Source organism: Mesoplodon bidens, assembly GCF_964165515.1.
Source record: "Mesoplodon bidens genome assembly, chromosome: 16".
In the NCBI taxonomy this organism is placed as follows: Eukaryota; Metazoa; Chordata; class Mammalia; order Artiodactyla; family Ziphiidae; genus Mesoplodon; species Mesoplodon bidens.
Genome location: NC_138173.1, coordinates 63,862,020 through 63,887,370, shown reverse-complemented (window position 1 = coordinate 63,887,370; position 25,351 = coordinate 63,862,020). Strand labels below are relative to the sequence as shown.

Genomic DNA, 25,351 nt, shown 5'->3' with positions numbered 1-25,351 from the left:
CACTTCTGAATGAAAATTACCCTGAAAGAGGAGCTGCCATCGTCTTGTGGCAATTTGGATAAGAGTAAGAAAGGTGTTTTAACCCTGACCATATAGCTATGCCCTCTGGAGAGGAGAGGAACAAGCAAAAGAAACAAACAAAAAACACCCAGTATCTGAAATGTGCTTGACAGTCAGTTAGCAAGTAGTAAGAAAAGCAGAATTTGTAGTCAGGAGGCAAAGCTTGAGTCCTGATTCTGCCACTAGTTAAACTTTGTCCCAAGGTAGCCTACTGGCATCATCTATAAAATCAGGGCTAATGATTTCTCTGGTTCCCTTCAGTTTTCTGATTTTATGATAAGTGATTTCTTTTGTCAGAAGGTCTCAAATCCTAAAATACTGGAGGAGAAAAAAAATGACTTTATATGCTTCATTTCACCATCATTGTAGAAAGGATTTTAAAAAGCACCTAGTCAGCAGAGGGAAGCAGGAGGCTTATCAGCCCAGCTTGGTGGAAACCCAGGGAGGAATTTTAAAAGTGAACTGAAAGTTGCCTGGCATGTAAGGGGTTTGGGAGCCTGACCCACCGAAGCTGACACATGAACTCAGCCGGCAAGTCTGTGGCCATCGTATGTCCACTTCTCAAAACTATCTGGCTGTTTCTCATTTGTCATCAGATGCACTGCAGTAAATGCATGAAGTGAGAGCTTTAGTTCTCTGTGAAAATATCCCCTGCATAGAAAGCCAGCTGCTAATAAAAAGGCCAGATCTAAGAAAGTGTGTTTTTAACCAGACGACAATTGAAGTGTACGGTTTATCAGAGGGGGGGGGCATTTCACAAAACCAAGCAAATGAGTCCACATACACTGTGCTAAAACAAGGCAAAGTGATCTGGCTAGTGAAAAATTTCCTCAACTGAAAAAATTTCAAGTTCAAAGTTGAACAAGAGAAATGTTAATTATAAAAGCTTTAGTAAAATTTTAGCCCTAATCATTAGAATCTGAAATAGTTACTTAAAATTCCCGGCTGTATTTTACTGCTCTTTTAATGGAAGCAATTTACTTTAGTGATATTTGGGGATTTACTTAAGTCTCATGATACCCTTCTGAATGTCCATAATCTCTTCAAATGTAGTGTAAACTCCGTGAAGTCTGACTGATTTTAAGGCATTATGCCAGATATTCCAAGTGCTTATTTGTTCATTCACCGTTTCTTGAAATAAGCCTAGCCTGGCTTGTTAATGTTACACAGTGGAATTTATATAAAGCCCTCGATTGCCTTTCCATATAAATGTGATATTTTCCAAGAACTCAGAAAAGAACCTTATCCAATTGGATAAGTGAGGAAAGACAGGTGGATAGATGCGGAAAATAAGGTCCAGAGATATTAAGGCAACTTCCCCAACGTCAGGAATTATTTGACAGAATAGGTTTCCCTCCGCGTTTCCCATCCCACTTTGGTTTCTTTTTCATGAAGTTACGTAAAGAAGTCCACAGCACGAGACAAAAAGACATGAGAGTTCGTTCTTCATTTTATTTGCATGCCCCACAATAACTCATCCCAAATACTGAATTCAAAAGACAAACTGCAGTTCCTCAGAGTTAGCACTAATTTATGGTAACAATCATTTCTTTCACATATCTATCGTATTGTACCCTTCATTTGAAATTGTAAACTAAAGTATATATTTACATGTTTATATACAAATAACTTCAAAAACAAATTAATCCCAATCTTGGTCCAAGACTTCCCACTTCAGAAGCGGTATAGTACTGTGCTATGTACATCTCTTCCAAGTCTCTTCAGACTTGGCAAGTTCCCAGTATTCATTCACAGATGGGTCCCCTTTAAGTTTAATGAACAAAGTACTTCATTTCTGAGTAGATTAGAGGAAATATTACAGAACACGCTCTGTACAATACAGCACCGCTACTGAAAATGGCTCGGGGTTTTGTAATCCAAGGTTCTGATTTAAAGCAAAAATATGTGGCATAGGCTGCAACGGCAAAGAAGTGTCCGATTAAAACCAGAGGATTAGGAGTCAATCTGTAATAAATAGGAAAGATAAAAAGTATATATATATATATATATATATATATATATTAGTAAGACCTGTAAATGAAAGTTGACTCATAAAGAGGTTCCAAACTAGGGGACTTTACAAGCTTGTATCTGCCAGCTAAGGGACAAATTAAAAAAATTTTTTGCTTACAAGAAACTACTTAGACTTCACCCCTGTCAGAGAAGCCAGTAACTCCTCTTAGTTTATTAAATTGTATGTTTTGAGCTGTTTTCTTTCACTAATCTTGAGATCTCAGTCTGAAATAGCTGGATTGCCTGGCTTGTTGAGTGAGTCTAGATTTTTCAAAAGATAACAGTGTTGACATTCAGATAGCAGATGAAGGGGCAAAATTTTAAAGAATTTCATTTTGCAGACTTTCCAAGAATAATTCTACATATGTCTGCACCATCAGAACTGTTGCTGAGTTTCATGAGTCCCAACAGAATTAAATTCTAAATACAAACTTCTATTAATCATGGTTCCCAAAGAATCAACCCTGTTTCCTAGAACAAAAATGCAGCACTAAATATTGCCTTTTTTCATTTCTCTGGGCTACGTTTCGTTTGGGATACTACTGAATGATAAAATGGCACCTGCAGTCATTCATAAACCCAACTGTCCTAAGAAAACCTGGAACATCCGTTTCCTCTGTGTCATCGAAACAACTTACACAGAAAGCAGCCCAACTGGACCAGCAACACATTCTCCACCAAGTTTGAAGTAAAGAAAACATGCTTTTCTTAGTTGATGTAGGGAATCTAAAATAAAAGTTAAACATTACTCCCGATCAGATTATCCACACATTTATGTTGGGTATATGAACTGTCAGAAAACAATGAACGTGTAACATTTATTACACCTTTTACAGGTAATTTCTAAACAATCGAGTGCAGGCATTTCAGCAACCCAAGATTTCCTTTAAATTTCATAAGTAACATTACACATAGTCATTTAAGTGTGAATAAACTTTTTCTGCTAGTAAATAATTACTAAACATGTAGGTCTTAGAAGTTAGAGTTATTTAAAAGCTATTTCCTTGACTGTGTTGTAAATTCATTAAATGATGCAAACTACTTTGTAAACACTTTTCTTATAAAAACAAAGTTCTAGAAACCAGATTCCCAGTCTCTCAGATGCCTGATCCATATCTCTGAGCAGTAAATTATCAAGTAAAAAGAACAGCTGTGAAGAGAAAATAATAATGCCTTATAGGTGTACATTTTTTATACTTTTCAAAATAATTCATTAAACCCTCACTACATAATATAATCAATCAATAACCTTTTTTTTTTTTTTTTTTTTTTTTTTTTGGCGGTACTTGGGCCTCTCACTGCTGTGGCCTCTCCCGCTGTGGAGCACAGGCTCCGGACACGCAGGCTCAGCGGCCATGGCTCACGGGCCCAGCCACTCCGTGGCACGTGGGATCTTCCCGGACCGGGGCACGAACCCATGTCCCCTGCATCGGCAGGCGGACTCTCAACCACTGTGCCACCAGGGAAGCCCAATCAATAACCTTTTCAATAGTACAGAACCAATGTTCTTCTCAAGTATGCCTAGATTGTTCTTTACAAAAGATGAAAAAGGATACAACAGGTAACGTTTTATTCCAATAAAGCTCATTCCTCCTCCATTATTTCATAACTTTTTTAATGTTGTTTTGTCGGCGGATTCAAACTCATCATGTAAGAAACTCAAGAGCTTAGAAAAGCTTAGAAAGAAGAGCTTAGGAACACTCCAAATTTAGTTCTTTTCTTGCCCAACCAGCCATTGTAACTTCCATGCTCAACTAGCAAGAGAGATTTGCTTGGAAAATCACAATAAGTTGTCTTTTCTTTTAGCAAGAATGATGGGTAGAGACTCTGCAGGAAGTATCTGTACTGTGTCATCCTTTGTAATCAGGCCACCAGAGCATGAATCACTGGGGCCTCAGCCAGGCCATAGAAATAGCTTTGTTGTAAACACCTGAGGTTATGAGATTCAAGTTATATTTATTCTTGAAAACCTAAAGGTCTAGTTTTACTAACCTACCACTCACTAATTTGTACACGGCCATGGTTGGGAGGTGGCACAGATGCCTTTTCCTCCATTTCTACCACTGGTTCTGCTAAGTCATGTTTTCCGTAATGTATAGATTGACCATCACCTCAGACGGAAACAAAAACAAAAGCGTGGGAATATTTCTGCTTGTGCACTTTAACAAAATCTAGGCTTGATATGAAGCTCATATTCATTCTACAAAATACTACTTTGAAAAGAAATTGAAACTAGTGTTCAGGAAGAAAAAGATGAACAACTATATTGCCTTTTAAATCATGGCCAGAAAGATCTTCCATCACAGTCTCATGCACTTGCATAAGATTTGCATCAGAGGGGTGAATAATGACACATTATTGAGGTATTGCTATTAAGGCTGTCTACGGAAGCAACAAACTTCCACACAAAGTGGTGGATACATGATGATTAGAAAAAACCTTGCTCAGGGGCTTCCCTGGTGGCGCAGTGGTTGAGAATCTGCCTGCTAATGCAGGGGACACGGGTTCGAGCCCTGGTCTGGGAGGATCCCACATGCCGCGGAGCAACTAGGCCCGTGAGCCACGACTACTGAGCCTGCGCGTCTGGACCCTGTGCTCCGCAACAAGAGGCCGCGATAGTGAGAGGCCCGCGCACCGTGATGAAGAGTGGCCCCCGCTTGCCACAACTAGAGAAAGCCCTCGCACAGAAATGAAGACCCAACACAGCAAAAATAAATAAATTAATTAATAAAAAAAAAAAAAAAAAAAAAAACCTTGCTCAAGGGTTGAGTTAAAAAGGACTACCAACTTGGAAGTTAGCAAACTCAGGAAACATTTCTATTTCTGGCCTAATCACTAACTTTTTTGTAATTAAGTTCCCTTCCTGTGCTAAAAACCTGCACTTCAGCAATATTCTTTTAAAAATATCTGCACTTACCATCTGTGGCAGAAAATAATTCATAAAGAGCCTGAGCAAGGATATTCACAACAAAGGAATGAGACGTTTTCCTTGTCCAATAGAATGATTTTTTGGCCTAAAAAGGAAAAAGGTCACTTATTATATGGTAAAGGGAAGGAAGGAAGGGAGAGGGAGGGAGGGAAGAAGGAAGGGAGGGGAAGGGGGGAGAGGGAGAGAGAGAAAGAAGGAGCACAAACTACTGTGTATAATCCCCTAAACTGATAGTTATCCTGAGGACTACTGTACAAGTCATTATGCCTTGTTCAACATTTACACACCCACCAAAACAAAACCATCTCCAGAGCAATGAGTTACATCTCTGAAGCTAAGTGGCCCATGTAATCCAATGTTATATAATATCCAAATACAGAGATTCTGAAAGATTCATAGGTGACAAGTCAAGTTCTTAATCCTGAACAAGACTGCTTAAGAATCACACCTAAGGACCAGGCTCCTAGGTACAGACCTCCCCTTCAAAGCCCCATTCCTCTCAGGCCCCAGAAAGAAATGTTTTGTGTCATTTTTGTCAAAGGATAATATCTTACCTGGAAAACAGCTGCATCATCATAAAGGTCAGGGATACCCTTTAGCAATTTTCTCCATAGTTTTATATCATTAAAAACAACAGTCATTCCTCCTCCAGTAAGAGGATGCCTCATGTTATATGCATCTCCCAAAAGCAGAACGCCTGTAAAAAGAGAGAAGGTAGATTATGACATCCTGGAGCACCCTTTAAGACAAACAAGAAGACTACTCTGTTAATTTATAAACATTTTGAATGTGAGCTAGTAAATGAGAATGTGAAAATACAACGGACTAAGTCATGGCTAAAATTTATTCAGGCAAAAATTCAAGAGTTGATTCAATTAATATTTATTGGGTAACTAATACGTGCCAGACCCTGGGGATACACTGAGAACAAGAACATGGTCCCTGTCCTCAAGAAGCTCACATGTATGGGCTTCCCTGGTGGCGCAGTGGTTGAGAATCTGCCTGCTAATGCAGGGGACACGGGTTTGAGCCCTGGTCTGGGAAGATCCCACATGCCGCGGAGCAACTAGGCCCGTGAGCCACAACTACTAAGCCTGTGCGTCTGGCGCCTGTGCTCTGCAACGAGAGGCCGTGATAGTGAGAGGCCCGCGCGCCGCGATGAAGAGTGGCCCCCGCTTGCCACAACTAGAGAAAGCCCTTGCACAGAAACGAAGACCCAACACAGCAAAAATAAATTAATTAATTAATAAACTCCTACCCCCAACATCATCTTTAAAAAAAAAAAAAGCTCACATGTGACCCTAAGATTAAGTCAAACAATGTCAAAATATTTATAAGGCCTCTTCCATGAAAAAACACAGAATGTACAGGCATCCATGCATAAACAGCAGGCCTTCCACAAGGGAAAAAAATCAAGAGGTTGTTGACGTTTCACAGTAATATTTGCTGCCAGCATGTTATAGAGAGATGTCTGTATGGTTCCAAGGGAATAGGCAGATACTCCAAAACCATCAGAAGTTAATTTAGGAGAATAAGCCTTGATTGAATCTTAGCTGAAAATTAGGCCCCCTTAAAACAAAACTACAGAAGCAGAAAGCTCTGCACTTTGACTCGAGATACACCTCCTGACCAAGCTCCTGACTAAGGTTCCCTTCAGTTGTCAGCCTGGCTAATGACCTATGACTTAGAGGGACATTTAAACAAAGCATTTATTTAATTTTGTCTCTGAGAGAAATAGCCAACCATGATAATAGTGGCAAGGTGGCAGAATTATGGATAATTTTTTTCTGTAATGTCACAATATACTTCGTTTATAACTAATTATAGAATACACATAATATAAATTTATGAAAAGGTATATTCTAAATATTAATCCAAGTTTTTTATGTATTAGTCTAATACCTTCACTAAAAAGCACAAACTATAACCAGCTTTTATTCCTCTTTCTCCATGGAACATTCCCAATCCCACCAACTAGGATATATGTTCCCACAGCATGCTGTTTATATCAATTTGGCACTGGCTTTCATTCTGTTTTGCAGTATAGTTTGTTCATATGATTGGTAGTTTATGATGCATGTTTTTCCATAGCAAACAATAGCTGTTTATTCAGGAGCCACAGTATATCGACAGCTCCCGTTCACACCTCTCCTCAGGGCTCCACACTCCTGTTTTCAGTGGGGCTCCACCTGGCCACTCAAATGACCTCCGAGCCCTTCACACTATGTCCAAAAGTGAACTCATCATCTCTCCACACTTCCCTAAACTTACACACTTTTCCCTATATTTCCGATGTCAGCAAATAGGTGGCAAAATTATCTAAGCCTGAAACCTGGGATCCATCAAGAGACCTCACTCTTTCTTACTACCATTAATCACTGAGTTTCATGCATTCTTCATCTTAGACGTTACCCAAATCCATTCTCTACCTTCCATTTTTATTGCCACACCCTAGTTCAGGCCCTTCATCATCATTTACATGGAATAATTAAATAGCCTTACTATAGGCTTTGGCCTGAACTTTCCTCCAAACCACCTTCCACAACATTTCAGAGTAATATCTTTGAAACAAAACTCTAATCATATATCTAATAAGGGATTTATATCTAGAATAAAGAATTCTTAGAACTTAATAAATTTTTTTTAATTTACCCAGTTAAAAAATGTGCAAAGTCTGAACAGACATTTCTCCAAAGAAGGTACACAGATGGCCAATAAGCACATGAAAATATGTTCAACATCATTATCCATCAGAGAAATACAAATCAAAATCACTTCACATCTACTAGGATGCTATGAGCAAAAAGGCAGATAATAACCAATGTCAAGGATGTGGAGAAATCGGAACCCTCATACATTGTTAATGGAAACGTAAGATGGGTCAGCCACTTTGGAAAACAGTTTGGCAGTTGCTCAAAGCATTAAACAGTTACCCTAAGACCCAGCAGTTCAATTCCTAGGTATATACCCAAGAAAAATGAAAATAAATGTCCACACAACAACTCATACACAGGTATGAACCAGAAGTAGAAATAACCCAAATGTCTACCAATTGATGAATGGATAGTCAAAATGTAGTACTGACATATCCATACATGGAATATTATTTGGCCATAAAAGCAAATGAAGGACTGATACATGTTACAACACGGATGAACCTCAAAGAAGCCAGTTACAAAGGATCACACTGTATGATTCCATTTATAGGAAATATCCAGAAGAGGCAAACATATAGAGACAGAAGGTAAATTAATGGCTGCCTGGGGACTGGGAGGAAAAGAGGAGTGACTGCTAATGGGTACAGGGTTTCTTTCTGGTGTGATAAAAATGTTCTAAAATTAATTGTGATGGTTGCATAGACCTATAAATATACTAAAAACTAGTGAACTGTACACTTAAAATGGGTGAACTATATGATTTGTGAATTATATCTCAATAAAGCTATTATAAAAAAGAACTTTTCAATGACTTTCCATCATCTATAGGATTAAAACTAAACTTTAAATAAATACCTTACCTTTCTACCACTCTGACACCTATCCTATGCTCCAGCCATAGGAAGCTACTTGAGTTCACTTAAGTGCCACCATTTCTCGGCCATCCTAGCTTTTGTAGATGTTGTTCTGCCTATTTAGAAGTTCCTCATCTCTCAGGACCTCCCTGGTGGCACAGTGGTTAAGAATCCACCTGCCAGTGCAGGGGCCGTGGGTTCAATCCCTGGTCCGGGAAGATCCCACATGCCACGGAGCAACTAAGCCCGTGCACCACAACTACTGACCCTGCGTGCTGCAACTACTGAAGCCCGCATGCTGTAGGGCCCGTGTGCTGCAACTACTGAGCCCGCGTGCTGCAACTACTGAAGCCCGCGCGCCTAGAGCCCATGCTTCGCAACAAGAAAAGCCACCGCAGTGAGAAGCCCGTGCACCGCAACAGAGAGTAGCTCCCGCTCGCCACAACTAGAGAAAGCCCGCGGGAAGCAATGAAGACCCAGTGCAGCCAAAAAAAAAAAAAACGAAAAAGCCCCTCATCTCACTGTCCACCTGATGAGCTCCCACTCACCCTCCGTGCCCCAAGTCCAGCTTTGTTTCCAGAGCAATGTCTTCCCTAATCACCCTTCCCAGTTCACAGTCTCCCCTCCCTGCCTGGTACACCCCACCCCTTCGCAGTGAATCTGGGGTACCATGAGTGGGCTTTCATTACAGCATTTATCAGCAGTGTTCTGAAATTATATGTCTATATCTCTCACTAGAAAACTGCCTTCTCTAGATTAAGGACTGTATTTAATTAACTGTTGTATCTCCAATAACTAGAACAGTGACCTATATGTACTGAATATTAAATAATAGATATAAAACTAATTTTGGTATTACTAATGCATGAATCCACAGTAATCAAGTTTCCATACCACCTGTTACAAACTGTACCACATACATGTCATTTGGAGTAATGAATCTGAATATTTGGAATATCTTTTATAAAATCAGTCCAATAAAATAATACCTCGTTTGTTGACCGGTGAAGAAGGGAGGAAGCTTGCTGGCATCGACCTCAGACGAGAGTTCTGAGTGGCTTCTAGGAATGGCTCTTTGAGGTGATCTGCAGTAAAGCCCACCCCGCCAAAGAAATGGTTTATAACATTCCAGTTTCAAGCTACCACATTTTCTTATCAAGAATAAACAAATAACCTACTACACATCTGTTATGGTTGTTACATATATCCCTTGCGAAAAATCAAGAACTAATTATTACTAAAATTGTTCATTAAGCACCTAGTTATTTCAAGCTAAGGAATTACTAAGGAATCTAAGAGAAAATTAATGTAAATAGATAAACATAGATCTGGGTGAACCAGAAAGCTTGAGGAAAAGTGAAGCAAATCCAGATGAGATGAGACAGGGAGAAAAACCACCCACCTGTCTTCCAAATGTTAAATGCTGGGCATCATATGTTTAACACCTAATGTACTGTCACCACCATATTCTATAAGATCAGATGAAATATACCACCAATTCACAAACAGCAGGAGGGTATATACAGTAGAAAAAGGGTAAGGTGTATACAGCACTACCTTTCTGAGCTTTAGTTTCTTCATCTAGAAATGAAACCGTTGGATTAGCTTATCTCTGAGATACTTCCCAGTTTTAAAGTTTTGTGCTTCTACTTGTATAGAAAATAAACTTTCTTTTCATGCAATTCGTAATCTGGGAATATAGGAGCAGAATGCCTATGCTGAAACTATTCCTTCCTACAATGAGTAGAATTTCCTTAACTAATATGAGCATAAAACTACACAGGGCAGTCTGCTGCAACTAAGTTTCGGATTGGGGAAAAAAAAATCTATATAAAAGAAAAAAAGGCTAAAAATATCACATTATTAACTATCCTTTTCCTAAATATGCATAACTCATTCTTTCCATCTGAAAGCTTCAAAAATGGCTTAACTGAGTGAAAATGTATTGAAGTGCTGAAAATGTCGTTGTTTCTAAATTGGTCCATGTATACCTTAATTTCTGTTAATATTCCATTAATTATTAAATAGAGTGCTTTCACTTAGTTTAAAAAATAACTGCTTAATTTAAAAAATAAGTTAAAAAACAGAATATTTAAACAGAACATACTCGTACCAAGGATAACGTGCTATTACTATAATCATGTCATAACTGGCAAGCAGGGTTTCCCTTCAATTTTATCAATATTCTTAATAATTTGTTTACATTTCTTTCTTATATCTTCCTATTCTCAAAAAATAGTAATTTTAATGAGTGTTTTACAAAGATGTCTGCAAGACCCCTTATAGCCCTCATGTTGAGGTCAGAGATGTATGAGCCAGACAGACCTGCTTTCGACCCTGGCTCTGCCACTTACTAAAGGTTTGTATTTGGAGAAGCTAAGTAACCTTTCTGAATCTTAGTTTCCTCATCTGTAAAATGGGGATCATGATAATGCCTACCTCATAGGGTAGTTGTGTAGACATTCAGTTATGTTAGTAAAACACCTCTTATATGGTAGACATTCAAAATATGGTAGCTATCATTTCTACAAAAACCAAGCACAAGAAGTAATTAAGTATAAGAGCTATTTCAAGAATTCACATACCTAGACTGCTATCCAGACTACCTTAAAAAATACCATATATGCCACTATTAATGATTATTCAGAAAACTATAATTATTACTAAGAAAAAATGCATTGAAACTATTTTTTTTTTACTTGGAGATTTTTTTTATGTGCTAGTTTAAATAGTTCATTCAGCTCCAGTGTAGCTGACTGACTGGATGAATTTTTCACCTGCCATCCTTATCTTTGGCCTCATTTAGACAAAGCTTCAGTGAGAACTGGAAATGAAGGGCCTTTTGTGAGACTTGCTTGCAGACAGTAGATTACAATGGCAGTGAAATACTATTTCTTACCAGGTAATTGTGGGTAAATGTTTTCAGTCATGTATTCTCTTAAATTCCTTGGCATTTCTCCTCGGACGTCAACAAGTACTCGAGTTTCATTATGTGAAATCTGGTAGATGAGAACTGGACTCGGATTAGCTAAAATAAGTTCAGCATGATTTGCTTTAAACTGTGGTGCATTCTAGAAAAATAAATAAATAAAATATTTTAATAATTTTCAAGTTTCAAGTTGCTTTTATTTCCTACAATTGCATTCCTATGGTACCTGCATAAGGAAGCCAACAAAATGTGAAGAAACGGAAACTTTATTGGCGACCAGGTTTTTCCTGAACTTGGAAAAAAGTCCATCTGCAACAACGGTCAATGGAGCATGGAGTTCCTACAACAAAAACAAAGAATACTCAGCTAAATGGTTAGAAATACACAGTGAAAAGGACATTCTTTTAAAAGGTACATGAACAAATTTAAATACATTATGGGGCATTACAGAGTATTTGAAGATAATGCTATTGAAGGAGCTGTTACATGGGCTGAAGGTAATGCACGACCAATCTTTAGAGACCCTTCCCTTTGAGTCCCTGAGAATCACCTTCCTCCAAAGCCCTACCATCCAAACCATCTGAGATTAAGCTACTTTGATGGACACTGGGGAAAACTGTTACAAAGCAAGCACAGCCCATAGAGGATTGAATCTCATTATAAATTCCAAGGACTAACCACATTCTTTTATTCTAGAATTTTCTAACTTCACATAGTGCTTTCAGTTAGTGGCTAGGGCTTAGAAGAATTTTTGTACATGTGGATGTATGTATTTATATTATCTTGTAATTGCCCCCATTAGAGTATAATTCCTAGGACGTGGTTACCCTATGGAGCAGCCGGGAAGAATCAACAGATAAGCCTTTGACTTTCTCTTCTTTACTAAACCAACAGGAGCAAACTATTTTATTCTGCTATTTCCCCAGACATTCTCTTAATTTTTGCCTTTCTTACTTAAACAATATTTTATTCTAATTATTTCTTTTATGCTGAATCCTTCCTTTTTGCATCTTCCAGTTCCCCTCTGCTTCTCTCTTAGGGTACATTTCTCATTTCAGTTTTTAATACAGTTAAAATCGTGGTGTTTGTTTCTGAAGTTATTTGAACAGCATTCTGAAGTGCTCTAAAGAACAATGTGTTCAATTTGGTGCAGATGGCTTAGATCTCGGTCCCTTCGATGAATAATAAATTGGTGAGCCTACTTTTTTAAAGGAGTAGGAGAAAAAGAAAATAAAAATCTCTTAGGAAGAGCTAATATTTGATATATCTCACCTTGATGTCTCCAGTCTCTTTATCCCTGTACTGAACTCCCATCACAGCATCATCTTCTTCTAGTAACTGCAGCACAGTGCCCTCAATAAACTTTGTGCTAAAAGATAAATAAACAGAAATAAATTCTCTGGTAGCACAACTGAAAAATTTAAATAAGGAATGAAAAATTCCCTTTTCTTTATCTCCAGTTTACCCATGTAAACTGGACACACATGTACATAGAAAAAGGTCTGGAATGATGAAAAGCAAAAAGATCATTAACGGATTTTAGAATTGGTGTGGTTTTAATTTTCTAATTTATATATTTTTTTGATTTATTTTAATTTTGGCTGTGTTGGGTCTTCATTGCTGTGCGCGGGCTTTCTGTAGTTGTGGCGAGTGGGGGCTACTTTTCTTTGCTGTGTGTGGGCTTCTCACTGCGGTGGCTTCTCGTGTTGCTGAGCACGGGCTCTAGGCATGCGGGCTTCAGTAGTTGTGGCACGCAGGCTCACTAGCTGTGGTGCATGGGCTTAGTTGCTCCACGGCATGTGGGATCTTCCTAGACCAGAGCTTGAATCCGTGTCCCCTGCATTGGCAGGCGGATTCTTAACCACTGTGCCACCAGGGAAGCCCTTAATTTTCTAATTTCTTAAAATGGAATACATATTACTAATGTAATGATTTTTTTTTTTTTTTTCTTTTTGCGGTATGCGGGCCTCTCACTGTTGTGGCCTCTCCCGTTGCGGAGCACAGGCTCCGGATGCGCAGGCCCAGCGGCCATGGCTCACGGGCCCAGCCGCTCCGCGGCATATGGGATCCTCCCAGACCGGGGCACGAACCCGTATCCCCTGCATCGGCAGGCGGACTCTCAACCACTGCGCCACCAGGGAAGCCCTTAATTTTCTAATTTCTTAAAATGGAATACATATTACTAATGTAATGATTTTTTAAAAAGCATTTTAAAAAGTAACATGAGGTTTTATCTCATTCATTAAAAAATAAAATACATGCAGAAAAATTTTACATACCCATACAAATCCATACACGGAACTGGAATTTATCTACCAAATTATTCAGAATAGTTACTTCTAGTTAGAAGGATCATGGATAATTTTTACAATCTTCTTTATATTTTTGAGTATTTTTCCATTTTTCTACAATGAACATATTCTACTTCCATAGATATCAAATTCTTTCAGTTCTAAGAATAATCCACTCATTTCACTTGCTTTGTCAACACTTAAGCCTTTGCCAATGACATGAGGGTTCTCGTGTTTAAAGCTTCAATTAAACCTCAATTATAATGCATAGGGCTAGAGACAAATATAAGTTAATAATTAAGAGGAGAAGCCCTTTAAAAATTGTGAATCATTATACTATACACCTGTAATTTATATAATATTGTACATCAACTATAACTCAATAAAAAGAGAGAGAGAAGCAGCCAGTTCTGTCAGTCTAGGTCCTTAATATGAATGGAACAGGGATCTTCTCTTGAAGTTCTCTAACCTGACTTTTAATAAAAAGTACCATAACCACAAACCCCAACTCCCAAATGGGCACATATGAACTTAAACCTTAATTACAACGACTATATCCTCTAAATTCCAACCACATAAAAGATCACATATTTAGTCAAAGGAAAATTCTCAACAGTTCTATGTCATTCAAAGGAAGGTTATCTATATGATATTCTTAACAAAGGCATTGAAGAGCTAACATTCTTCTAACTTATGGTTTTAGTATAATAGCTATGTTCTAACCCATACCCAAACACTTATGAAAATGTATAAAATAGTATTTGTACGAAGGCCAAGTTTAAATGTGTTTCTTTAACATCATGTATTTGAAGCTGTAGTCTTACTTGGGCTCTGCCATAGCTGCTTTCCGGAGACTCATGATGAACCTTCCATGATGGAAAGCTCTTCCACTCTGCACATGACTGTTTTCTGACAGAGGGAAAGGAATCTGAACCTCTGATTTGCTCTCCTGATCATGAATTATGTAGCCATTTACAACCTGGGCATCAATACCTTCCACTGTATCTGCAAAACAATTCAGGTCAAAAAAATCAATTTTGTAATACACCCAGAGTTACACTAGGCACCAGGAGGACATGGACCATTGAAAATGAGTTTCTGTGTTCATAAAGCTACAATACCATTTGAGAACTGGACATTAATAACTATTTCAGAAATCTTAACACTTCTGGAAGGCAAGTCTTAGCAAATTCGTAATATCACAAAAGGTAAATACTTACATATAAAATTCACTCATTAAAATTCATAGGAAAAATATTAAGACCCTAACAATAATGGGTAAAAGTGTATAGATGATGCACACTAAGTAGTACAGAAACATTGAACATATCAGGAAAAATGTCAAAACTTGATTTTAAAAAATCAATGAAATAAAACTGAAACAATAAGACACCAAATCTCTCAAAATTGCTAGTGAGATAAAGATAAAATGGGTAAATTTATATATTACTGGTCATATTATAAAGTAATAACATTTTAGAAAATAAGTCCAGCAATAATTGGCACCATACATCAATTTCTTGTCAATATGACAGAGACCAGAAAAACTCAATTTAACGCCCTGAGACATGGCATGGAAGTAAGCCATCTACCATAGGCCATGGGTGGAGTCATCCATAAGAAATCCAATCATAACTTTGTACCATGACCTGGTGTGAAGTCTGAACCTCAAAATGAGTATACAGTGCATAATAAAATAGGTATAACTTATGGAAGTCCAAATATAAATCGGAGTCAAGGAATAAATATAACAAAAGACAAACAAGATTTATGACATTTTATTTAAATACACTCAAGACCTAACTGAATGGAGAGTATACCACATTCATGGATAGGAAGTCCAAGACAATTTTTCTAAACCTGAGCTAGACATTTAGTGCTATTTCAGTCATAATCCTGACAGGGTTTGTTTTCATGGGAATTGAAACCTGATTCTAAATTTTATATACAGAAAAGCAAAAGGGCCAAGAAAAGTCAAGATAATCCTAAAGAAAGTGAGGTGAGGAGGAGGTTCCCCACTGGATAATGAGACTTATTATAAAGAGATAGCATTTAAATTATAATGTATTCATTTGAAGAGTTCTAGATATTAAGCTTAAGCCAAAGGGCAATCAATTCACTTATTAAAAACCCACACACCAGGATGGGTCAGTCGGTATTATATTAGAAGTCCACACTCCAAAAAGTAACTATTTCAAGGGCTTCTATTATCCACAGCTCGTCACACCTGAGGGGGAACTGGTAGCGTAATGAATGTTAAAAGGACTCTTGCTCTGATACTAAAGGTACGCATGATGCGTGGACTGGCTAAAATACCTCAGTGGCTCCCCTCCCTCTTGCACGGCTCTCCTCACCCTTACATGAACTACCTGTAAGAACCCATTGAGGTTTGTTGCCACAACCTTGGACATACCCCCTGAGGCTGGATTTCTAAATGATTCTATGTCTAGTCATTAGTCTGAGGGCATTTCCAGTTGCCTGATGTTCAACGATAAAGGTAACAAAATCCTGTCTCAGGATACAGTCACGTCTGCCTCAAGTGACCCTCTCATGAAGGGTGGTGGTTAGGAAACTTAAAAGGACAGAGGTGGACCTCCCGTACTCACAATGCACTCTCTCCGCTTGGGTCCAGAGCCCTGCAGTCTTTTGCTTTTCCTCCTCACCTGCTCATTCTCGGTCGTCTTTTTTGGCTCCTGCTCACCTCACTGACTTCTATACGTTAGAGTACCCCAGGGGTCGTCCTGCACCTCTTCTTGGCCATGTCGTCTAGTCTCATTTAAAGACCATGACTCCTCTCTTTCTCTCATCCCTCACATCTGATCCATCAGCCGGTCCTACTGACTATTCCTTCCAAAGATCAATATATTCCCAGAATGTGACCACTTCCCCCACCTCTATGGCTACGACCCTGGTCCAAGCCAACAACTCTCACTGATTCCGCAATAATCTCTAACAGGTCTCCCTGCTTCTGACTTGCCACTTTATGATCTACTCTTTTTTCTACACAATAACAAGAATATTTTAAAATAATATTTCTAATAATACTTCTAAAATGTGAAATCTAATAACTGCTCCTCTTAAAATTCTCCAGTGGCTTCCCTTTGGAGTAAAAGCCAAATCTATATAGTGGGCCACAATGGAATCCAGCCCCCATTGCCCATCTGACCTTTTCTCTATAACTCACACCACTCAAGTCAACACGATTCTCCTTCCTTGCTCTTCAAAGAGGCCAGGCTCACTTCTCCCACCAGGCTTTTCCCCTTGATTCTCTCTCTGCCTGGAGACAGTCCTTTCCTCCAGGTAGCCCTAGGGCTACTCCTTCACCACCTTCAGTCCTTTACTGAAATGTCATCTTCTCAGCGAGGATTTCCCTTCTCCCACTTCATTATTTAAAATTACACACCACCCTCAACTCCCTATGTCCCTTTTCTGATTCTTCTCTAAAGCCCTTATAACCATTATATATACTCTAAATTTTATTTATTCATCTTTTATCACCACCCTCTACACTAGCAACTAGAATGTGTGCTCTATGAGGGCTGGAATCTTTGTTTTGTTCACTACTGTAGGCTCAGCACCCAGAACGGTACTTACGATACAGCCAATGCTTAATAAATATTTGTTAAATGAAGGAATGAATGTAACACCTTTAGTCGCCTCCCTCTCAACTTTATCTTCTCTGTCAGCACACAAACATGCTCTATCTAGTATCAAAATACCCCTCCTTTGGGGATTTCCCTGATGGCACAGTGGCTAAGAATCCGCCTGCCAGTGCAGGGGACGCGGGTTCGAGCCCTGGTCCGGGAAGATCCCACATGCCGCGGACCAGCTAAGCCTGTGCGCCACCACTACTGAGCCTGCGCTCTAGAGCCCGCGAGCCACAACTACTGAGCCCACACACAACTACTGAAGCCCACACGCCTAGAGCCCGTGCTCCGCAACAAGAGAAGCCACCGTAATGAGAAGCCCGCGTACCACAACAAAGACCCAATGCAGCCAAAAATAAATTAATTAATTTATTTTTTTAAAAAACCCCTCCTTTATCCTCACATCTGCATCTCACCTCTGCCGCTTCTGTATTCTGTTAGAGAAAAACTCCTCGAGAGTAGTTTTCTAGTCTCAAATTTTTATATCTCCCACTCACTTCAGTCTAGGTTTCGTCTACACAACTCCACCGAAACACCGTCAATGTCACAAGCAACCTCCAAATGGCCAAATCCAATGGCCCTTTCTCTACACTCATCTTACCTGACCCTTCATTAGCAAACCATGACATGTCTCCTTTCCTCTCCTGATATGTACCCGTTCCCTCCAGCTAGAAACATTTTCCTCTCTTGGAAACTCTCCTGGCTCTTTTCTGCCATTCTGCCGGCTCCTGCTCAGTCTCCCTGGCAAGCTCCTCTTCTTCTACCCAATCTCTAAACATCAGTTTCCCAGGACTTGGTTTATTCTGTCTCCTCTTTTCTCCCTGCACACTCTCCTTAGCTGGCCTCCATCACTGCTGTGGTTTTTAAGTATTACCAATATGCTGACATCTCTGAAATGTCTACTCCAGCCAGCTCAAATCACTCATCCTCTGCACTCGAGATTCATATATTCAACTTAACATCTCCACTTGGATATCTCCACAGGTCTCCCAACTTCCTCCCAGTGCCTGTTCCTCTCTAGGTCTTCTTATCAGCAAACAGCACCGCCATCTACCAGTTGTTCAAATCAAAACCTAGGAATCATTTTTTAATATCCCCTCTCTCATACCTCACATCAATCCTTTAGTAAGTCATGCCATTCCTGCCTCTTAATTTGGTCATGAATCTGTCCACTTCTCTTTACATCCTGTCTACCATACTAGTCCAAACCACCATCATCTGTCATTTGGACTTAGCAATGAGCTCCCACTAGACTCCTTGAGTTGACTCTTGCTACCCCACCACCACAGTCTTGGAGGCTATTCACCACACCATATCCACACATTCTTTTACAACAGCATTCTACAGACTGCAGGATGTGACTCAATGGTAAATTGTGAAATGGCTTTCGAGCTGTGAATTGTATACTTGGGTAAAATCATGACAAGTATTTAAAAAGTAAAATTTCAGTTAGATTTAGGTATGTTTGTAGGTACTGAGTCAGGATGTAAGGTGTGTTTGTCATGTGAGTAGCTGTCAAAGGTCTGAAGCCTTTACAGAGGCGTAAACAGGATCCTGTCATATTCTTGCTCCACTGCCTTCAAAGCCCTGCATGATCTGGCAGCTGCCTGCCTCTCCAACCTTAATCTCAAGCCACTCTCCTTTCCCCATTACCCAATACTTTCTGGCTACACGGTCTCCTTTTCAGTTCATTGAATAAAATAGCAAACATCTACATAGTGCTTACTACACACCAGGAACTGTTCTGAATGCTTTGTCTTTATGAATTCAATTAATCCTCTTAAACTGTGAGACAAGGACTCTTTTAAGTGTGCCAGTTTTACAGATGAGGAAACTAATACACGGGAGGTTGAGTAACTTAGCCAAGATCACACAGCTTTTCATGTATCTGAGATGGTAGTCAAACCCAGGCAATCTAGTGCCAGAATCAATGCTGGTAATTACTACAACATACTGCCTACCCTACAGACCAAGCAAGCTCCTTCTCAATTCGCAGCCTGGGCCTATATTTATACTTTGATTCCCAAGAGTAGAGAGCTGATCTGTCTTGTTCACCAGTATAGCCTTGGCACCCAGTACAGCACCTCATACAAAGCACACAGCAAACATAAGTATTTCCTAAATGAGTAGTATTTAAAAAGCAGTGGGTTAATGGATGAACGATGCTTCAAAAAAAGGTTCTATAACAGGTACATCATATGCACTCTACAAATGATAGTTCCCTTCACCTTTCACTAAATTTCATGCCCTCATTCTGGTCTTCCAGTCTTCAATTTTGACCATTACAATTTTTTAGCCACTTCATTTATCTCACTAAGGCTACTTCGTATCTCCTCATGCTTATTTTCTCCTTTGCTCTCATTTTCATGCAAATTTGTTGGTAAATGAATAAAGTACCTTTTATACATGAAAATAAAATGGAATACCTTTTTACCAGTCATAGCAAAGAGTGTTTGCTTATGCCACATAACTCCTAAAAATCACTATGAACCTACCTTCAAGACCCAGGTCTTTAAGGACATGATAACCACCTGGCTGCAGAAATTCTCCAAGTATCCTGTCAGGCTCTTTTAAATCTCTCTCAATTACTGTCACCTTTCTTCCATCTCTGGAAAGTACTGCCGCCAAAGCAGAGCCAAGTACACCAGACCCCACGATGATAATTTCTGGATCATTTTGAGAAGATATCAATGTAGAGGCAGTTGCTCCTATTAAGGTTGTTTCTGAAATACTGGTTCCTTTTTTGCACTGTTTTTAAAAAAAAAAGTGAATTATGTAGCCACATTTGTTATCTTTAAATCATACTGCTACTATATAGACACACTGGACATTTGCAACTTAGGTAAAAACTATACCCTAAACATTATCAAACCAAATGAACTGTTATGTTTTTAAATCCAGATCATATATAAAAAACGATATCAAAATATTGGTTAAACAAAAACGTATAATAATATCCCAATAAAATTAAATGTGTGTTCCATTCAAACATATTTAGAAAATGCTGCCACATATTTATAAATCCATAATAGGCCAAATATAAAAAATGTTTACAAGGGGCTTCAAAGACTTACAGGGAAAATTCTATCATTAATTACTCAATGCTTCAAATATATACTGAGCATCTACCAGATGCAAATCATGTACAACTTTTTAAAAAGTAATTAATTTATTTTATTTTTGGCTGCGTTGGGTCTTCATTGCTGCGCGCAGGCTTTCTCTAGCTGTGGCGAGTGGGGCTACTCTTCGTTGCGGTGCGCGGGCTTCTCATTGCGGTGGCTTCTCTTGTTGCGGAGCACGGGCTCTAGGCGTGCGGGCTTCAGTAGTTGTGGCACACGGGCTCAGTAGCTGTGGCTCGCAGGGTCTAGAGCGCAGGCTCAGTAGTTGTGGCACACGGGCTTAGTTGCTCCGTGGCATGTGGGATCTTCCCGGGCCAGGGCTCAAACCCGTGTCCCATTGGCAGGCAGATTCTTAACCACTGCACTACCAGGGAAGTCCCATACACAATTTCTGATATGACTTCATGTTGCAAATTATTCAGCACCCTGTAGATATTTCAACTATTCATCTTTATTTTTTCTCCCTCTGGATTTTCATCTGAAAAATCTACCTTAATCTAAAATCACTTTCATATAACAAAAAGACTGTCAAATCCTGGCTACTGATCTATTAATTGAGAATATTTAACTTAAAATTCCAAGAGAATAACTCATTCTGTCCCTTGGGATTCGACCTGTTCACAATTTTAGTCCTTACATATAAGAATATATTTAATTTACCTTCCTTTTCCCCTATCCTGATACTCCTAAGAGAGCTTAGTCAAACAAGTGGCCCTCCCGTTTAGGAATAAGGACAAACATTAAACCTATCACTCATTGGGCTGACAGTAAAAACCTTAACTTTGATTATAAGAAGATGAAAAAGGCCTGTTTTGAGAGATTTATGCCCACTGAGCATAACAGTGCCTGTTACTTTTTTTTTTAATGAATAATTCAGTATTGTTTGTTTCTTTTGTTTTGTTTTTAGCCGTGTGTGCTGCGCATGTGTGATCTTAGTTCCTGCACCAGGGATTGAACCCTTGTCCCCTGCATTGGAAGCACAGAGTCTTAACCACTGGACCGCCAGGGAAGTACCAATTCAATACTGTAGTAAGTATTTTTTCTTGGTATGTGGATTCACAAATATGAATACATTTCAGATACAGAGTTGCAAGGAACCAGCTTCCTTGAGTTCTCTGACCTTATCGATTAAGACTAAATGCCATTTTGATGGGGTTTTAATGCCATTTTGACAGGGTTTTAATAAAAAAGGAAGGAGATAAAACCTAAAATCCTTTAGAACTTTAATTCTCTGTGATTCTAATACTCATTCAGCCTGTATAATGGACTGGGGCCTTCCTGTCCATTCTTTTTTATAATTTCTCTTAGAGAAATTATCTTTTCACAATAGAGTCCACTCTTACTCTCAGTATTTCTTAATGGCCAGAGCAACTGCCTATATTTAAATTACTGTTCTGAGAGCAAGAATAGCCCCTTTTGTCATCTTAGCCATTTGTTATTAGTTTTTCTTCCTAAATTTTCCCTGTTAAACACACACACACACACACACACACACACACAATCCTGGAAGGGGAACTCTGGAGAAAGTTACATCTTTCAGAGCCTGGTCAGTAGATTAGTAGTTCCCACTAATGGGAAATTAGTACTCATTAGAGTCTACCAATTCCCAGGTATTTAGGAAATAAGCAGAAAGCCTGAGGTATTCACAAAGTGGAATCAATAGTGACTGCTGGTAATCCGATTTCCTACCCCCAAATTTCTCTACGGTATAACGACATTCCAGCCACCTGGACTAGTGCTCAGTGACCTCGAGGGACATTATCTCAGACAAAGATACCAAAGACATCAATCTGAGGATTTAAGATTCCCTCTCCCTCTCCTCCCATTCCTCCAACCCACACCCACCCTATCACTGAATTCAGCACCACTCCAAAGGTTCCTGACAGAGATTACCTTTAGACTAATGTTAATAGCTACTATTTATCACAGTTATGAACCAGGCATTGTGCAAACATTAAATCATTCAATTCGCTAACTACCAGGAAGGTTAGTGCTGTTCCCACCTAAAAGAGGCAACGGATACTTACAGAAACTAAGCAATTTGCCAAAGGTCTCACAGTCAGCAGTGGTGAAGCAAAACTTCTAAACCAAGCCCCCCCTCTTCTGCAAAACGTGCTGATCTGTACTGCAGATACAGGAAAATGATGTGGATCTAGAACCCTCAAAGAGTGAATTATTTTGTAGGCCACACACCCTAACATCAAGTCACTGTCGTCCCTTACTTGGCCTACTGCTGGAGTCTCTTACCCCACATCCCAGCTTCCACTCTTGTACTCCTACAATCCATTCTCCGCACAGAAACTGGAATGTGCTTCTTAAAAAGTAAAAATCAAATATCATTACTCCCATACTTAGAATCCTCCAGTGCTCTTGGGAAAAAGTATAAACACCCAAGGGCAACAAATCCGAAATGTTCTGACCTCGACAACCTTTCCCCCCTCATCTCCCACCATTGTCCTTCTCTGCTGTCTTTGCAGGGATCATCGTAACTTCACGTGCATTTGAAGACCCACCTTTGATTTAGGAACATGGCTGAACTGCACGCATTCATTAGTCTCTTGATTTAGGACCTTGGTTTACTCAAGGCTCCGCCGACGTGGGGAGAGGAGGGTGTTTTGCCTAAGACTTTAATAAAACACTGAGCATTTTACTCTGCCAGCTCTTCCGACTGTTCTGTGACTTTCCCCAGGCAGTTGTCCCTTCTTATAAGCCGCAGACTTAACCTGCAGCGGGTTTCTTTCTTCCCAGGTTCAAACATAATCCTTACCAAAGGATTTAAATTAAAAAAATATTTTTTTCCAACACAGATGGTGATTCTGTCCTAGTGACTCAAACATTTCAACTTTCATAATCAAATCAACATCCATAATCAAACCAATTTTATTTAGCATTGGCACCACCAACACTAAATGAAACAAAGGTTTTTCAATCATTCCCTAGAGCCTCAAGGATTTAGCCAAGGAACAGTCAAGAGCTTTTAAAACAAACAAAAGACCCCAGCTATATGAGAATTCCTACCACAGTATCTAACCTGCAGCCTTTCGCCCTTTAAATTAGAATATTTACATTTGAGTAACCCCGGTCCTAATTTTAATATAACACACTCATTTGCCCACTTTGAATTCAACCTACCCTCCTAGACCCGAGCTGCTCTTTATTTTCTGATCCAGGGGGGGATTTGGCCCAGAAGAAGCCAATGAAAGGCAAGGCTGACAGAATATCCGAGAAGACCGCGAACTGGGAGCCGCTCTGCTGGCGCCCGAGGAGGGTCCCGTTCCGGTAGCGACAGCGACAGGACAGCACCAGTCCCAGCGACAGGAACACCAGCACGCAGAGCAAGAGCTCCTTGTTGGCCAGAGACACGAAGTCTCCGCATTTCTTATAAAAATAGGTGAAAGTGGCAATGCCAAGAAAAGTCCACATGGTTTAAAGGCTTCTTCGGTGACACCGGGTCAATGCTCAGATCCGATCTTTTCTGGTAGGGTTTTGGTGTTTAGATGTTCTCCCCAAAATGTGCTGCCAAAAGTAGCACGGGGGACCGGCCAAAGTCCAGTAAACACCGTCACAGGATTACAATTCAAATCGGACTAATTTACAAAATCATATAAAGTTAGTATAAAAGTATCAGAACAGGGGAACGTTCTCCAGGATTTAAAAAACAGTATTTAAAAATCTCCTGCTCCAATAGCTCCCGACCAGACTCTCCCCTTTCAAGCAATCCATGTATTTCCCCCCCCCCCCGCCTTTTTTTTTCTGGAAGGCGAGGAGGGTCCTGGGGGCTATTCCGGATGATGCTTTAAATTTTGTTGCTGCCTCGTCGTGCAGTAAAATTGCTCTTCTCTCTCACCAGCAGCAGGTGCCCTTTCAGAAGAGGAACAGGGGGAGAAACACCAAAGAAGTATCTCGCGTTGGGAAAAATGCGGCTTCGCCTCGTCCGACAGCGATGGCCCAGCCGGGTGGGAAAGCGCAAGGGCTGCGGCGGTGAGGAGTGAGCTTCCTCTCTCGCCGGGACCGCCTTCGCCCACCAAAGATGGCCTCGGACTGGAGACTGCGGCTCTAGGGCAGGGAAGCGCAACCCCTACCTCGAGACCTCCACCTCACCGCGGCTCCCAAGGCACCAGCCCCCGAACCTTCCAGCCGCTGCACGGCAGTTTCCACAGCGCTATCCTTAGAGGGCGGCAGCGGCGGAGGCGGCGGCGGCGGGGGCTCTCGACGGACTCCTCACCAGCATCCCTCGCGGGCGGCGGCAGCCTTCCAGCGCGGCGCTTCGGCAGTAACCAGAGTAACCGGCTGGAGCCCTAGTTGATGGCCAGGCCCCGTGCGCCTCCGCGGAGGATGGGCTAGGCCTGGGCCAGGCACCAGAGGACGGGGCCCCGCCCGCCGTCACCGCCCGCCGCCTCCGCCAACCAATGACGGCGCGCACCGCGCCGTAGGCCGAGATGGCGCTATGCCGTGTTTGGCCAATCGTAGGCGGCGCGGCCCTCGAGGTGCCGCCCAGAGAGGAGCTGGGACGAGGTTGCGTGGAGTGGGGTGGGGGCGTGGGGATGGGGGCCCACCGCCGGTTGGGCGGATGGGAAGACACTGGCTGGCTCGGGAGGCAGTGTGGCTGGAGAGGGTGATGCCCTGAGTGCCGCGGTCCCAGCCGTTGGGGTTCTACCCGGAGAGAGGTGGAGCTGGTTACAAGGAAACCCCGCCATATATCCGCCGCCTAATGTCGGAAGGTCTCCATTCATCCGGCGAGCACTTGTGGAACGCTTACTACCTGCCAGCCCCAGGTGTCACAGAGAGGAATCAGACACAGGCTTTCTGTCCTGTGCCTACTGTGTGCTGGGAGGCGGTAGAAACAGCTACA

At 40.6% G+C, this 25,351-nt stretch overlaps 1 protein-coding gene across 1 annotated transcript; it reads right to left on the bottom strand.

Moving 5' to 3' along the window:
- Positions 1-1,130: 1,130 nt before the first annotated feature.
- On the bottom strand, positions 1,131-24,822 carry SQLE (squalene epoxidase). Its single transcript, XM_081258683.1, has 11 exons — positions 23,632-24,822; positions 19,876-20,128; positions 14,558-14,738; positions 12,715-12,811; positions 11,669-11,782; positions 11,413-11,584; positions 9,503-9,598; positions 5,557-5,699; positions 4,991-5,087; positions 2,712-2,799; positions 1,131-2,025 (listed from the first exon to the last, which is right to left on the bottom strand). Exons 1-11 carry the CDS (start codon positions 23,920-23,922, stop codon positions 1,833-1,835), a joined length of 1,725 nt encoding a protein of 574 aa, XP_081114809.1. The 5' UTR covers positions 23,923-24,822; the 3' UTR covers positions 1,131-1,832.
- Between the last annotated feature and the right edge of the window lie 529 nt (positions 24,823-25,351).

Bases quoted from the DNA above. Each gene is read 5' to 3' on its own strand.
- SQLE (XM_081258683.1), bottom strand. From the start codon at position 23,922: ATGTGGACTTTTCTTGGCATTGCCACTTTCACCTATTTTTATAAGAAA. The intron at 11,783-12,714 runs GTGAGATATATC...TTTTTGTTGTAG, and splicing joins AAGAGACTGGAGACATCAAG to GAACTCCATGCTCCATTGAC. The intron at 11,585-11,668 runs GTACCATAGGAA...TTATTTTTCTAG, and splicing joins TTGTTGGCTTCCTTATGCAG to AATGCACCACAGTTTAAAGC.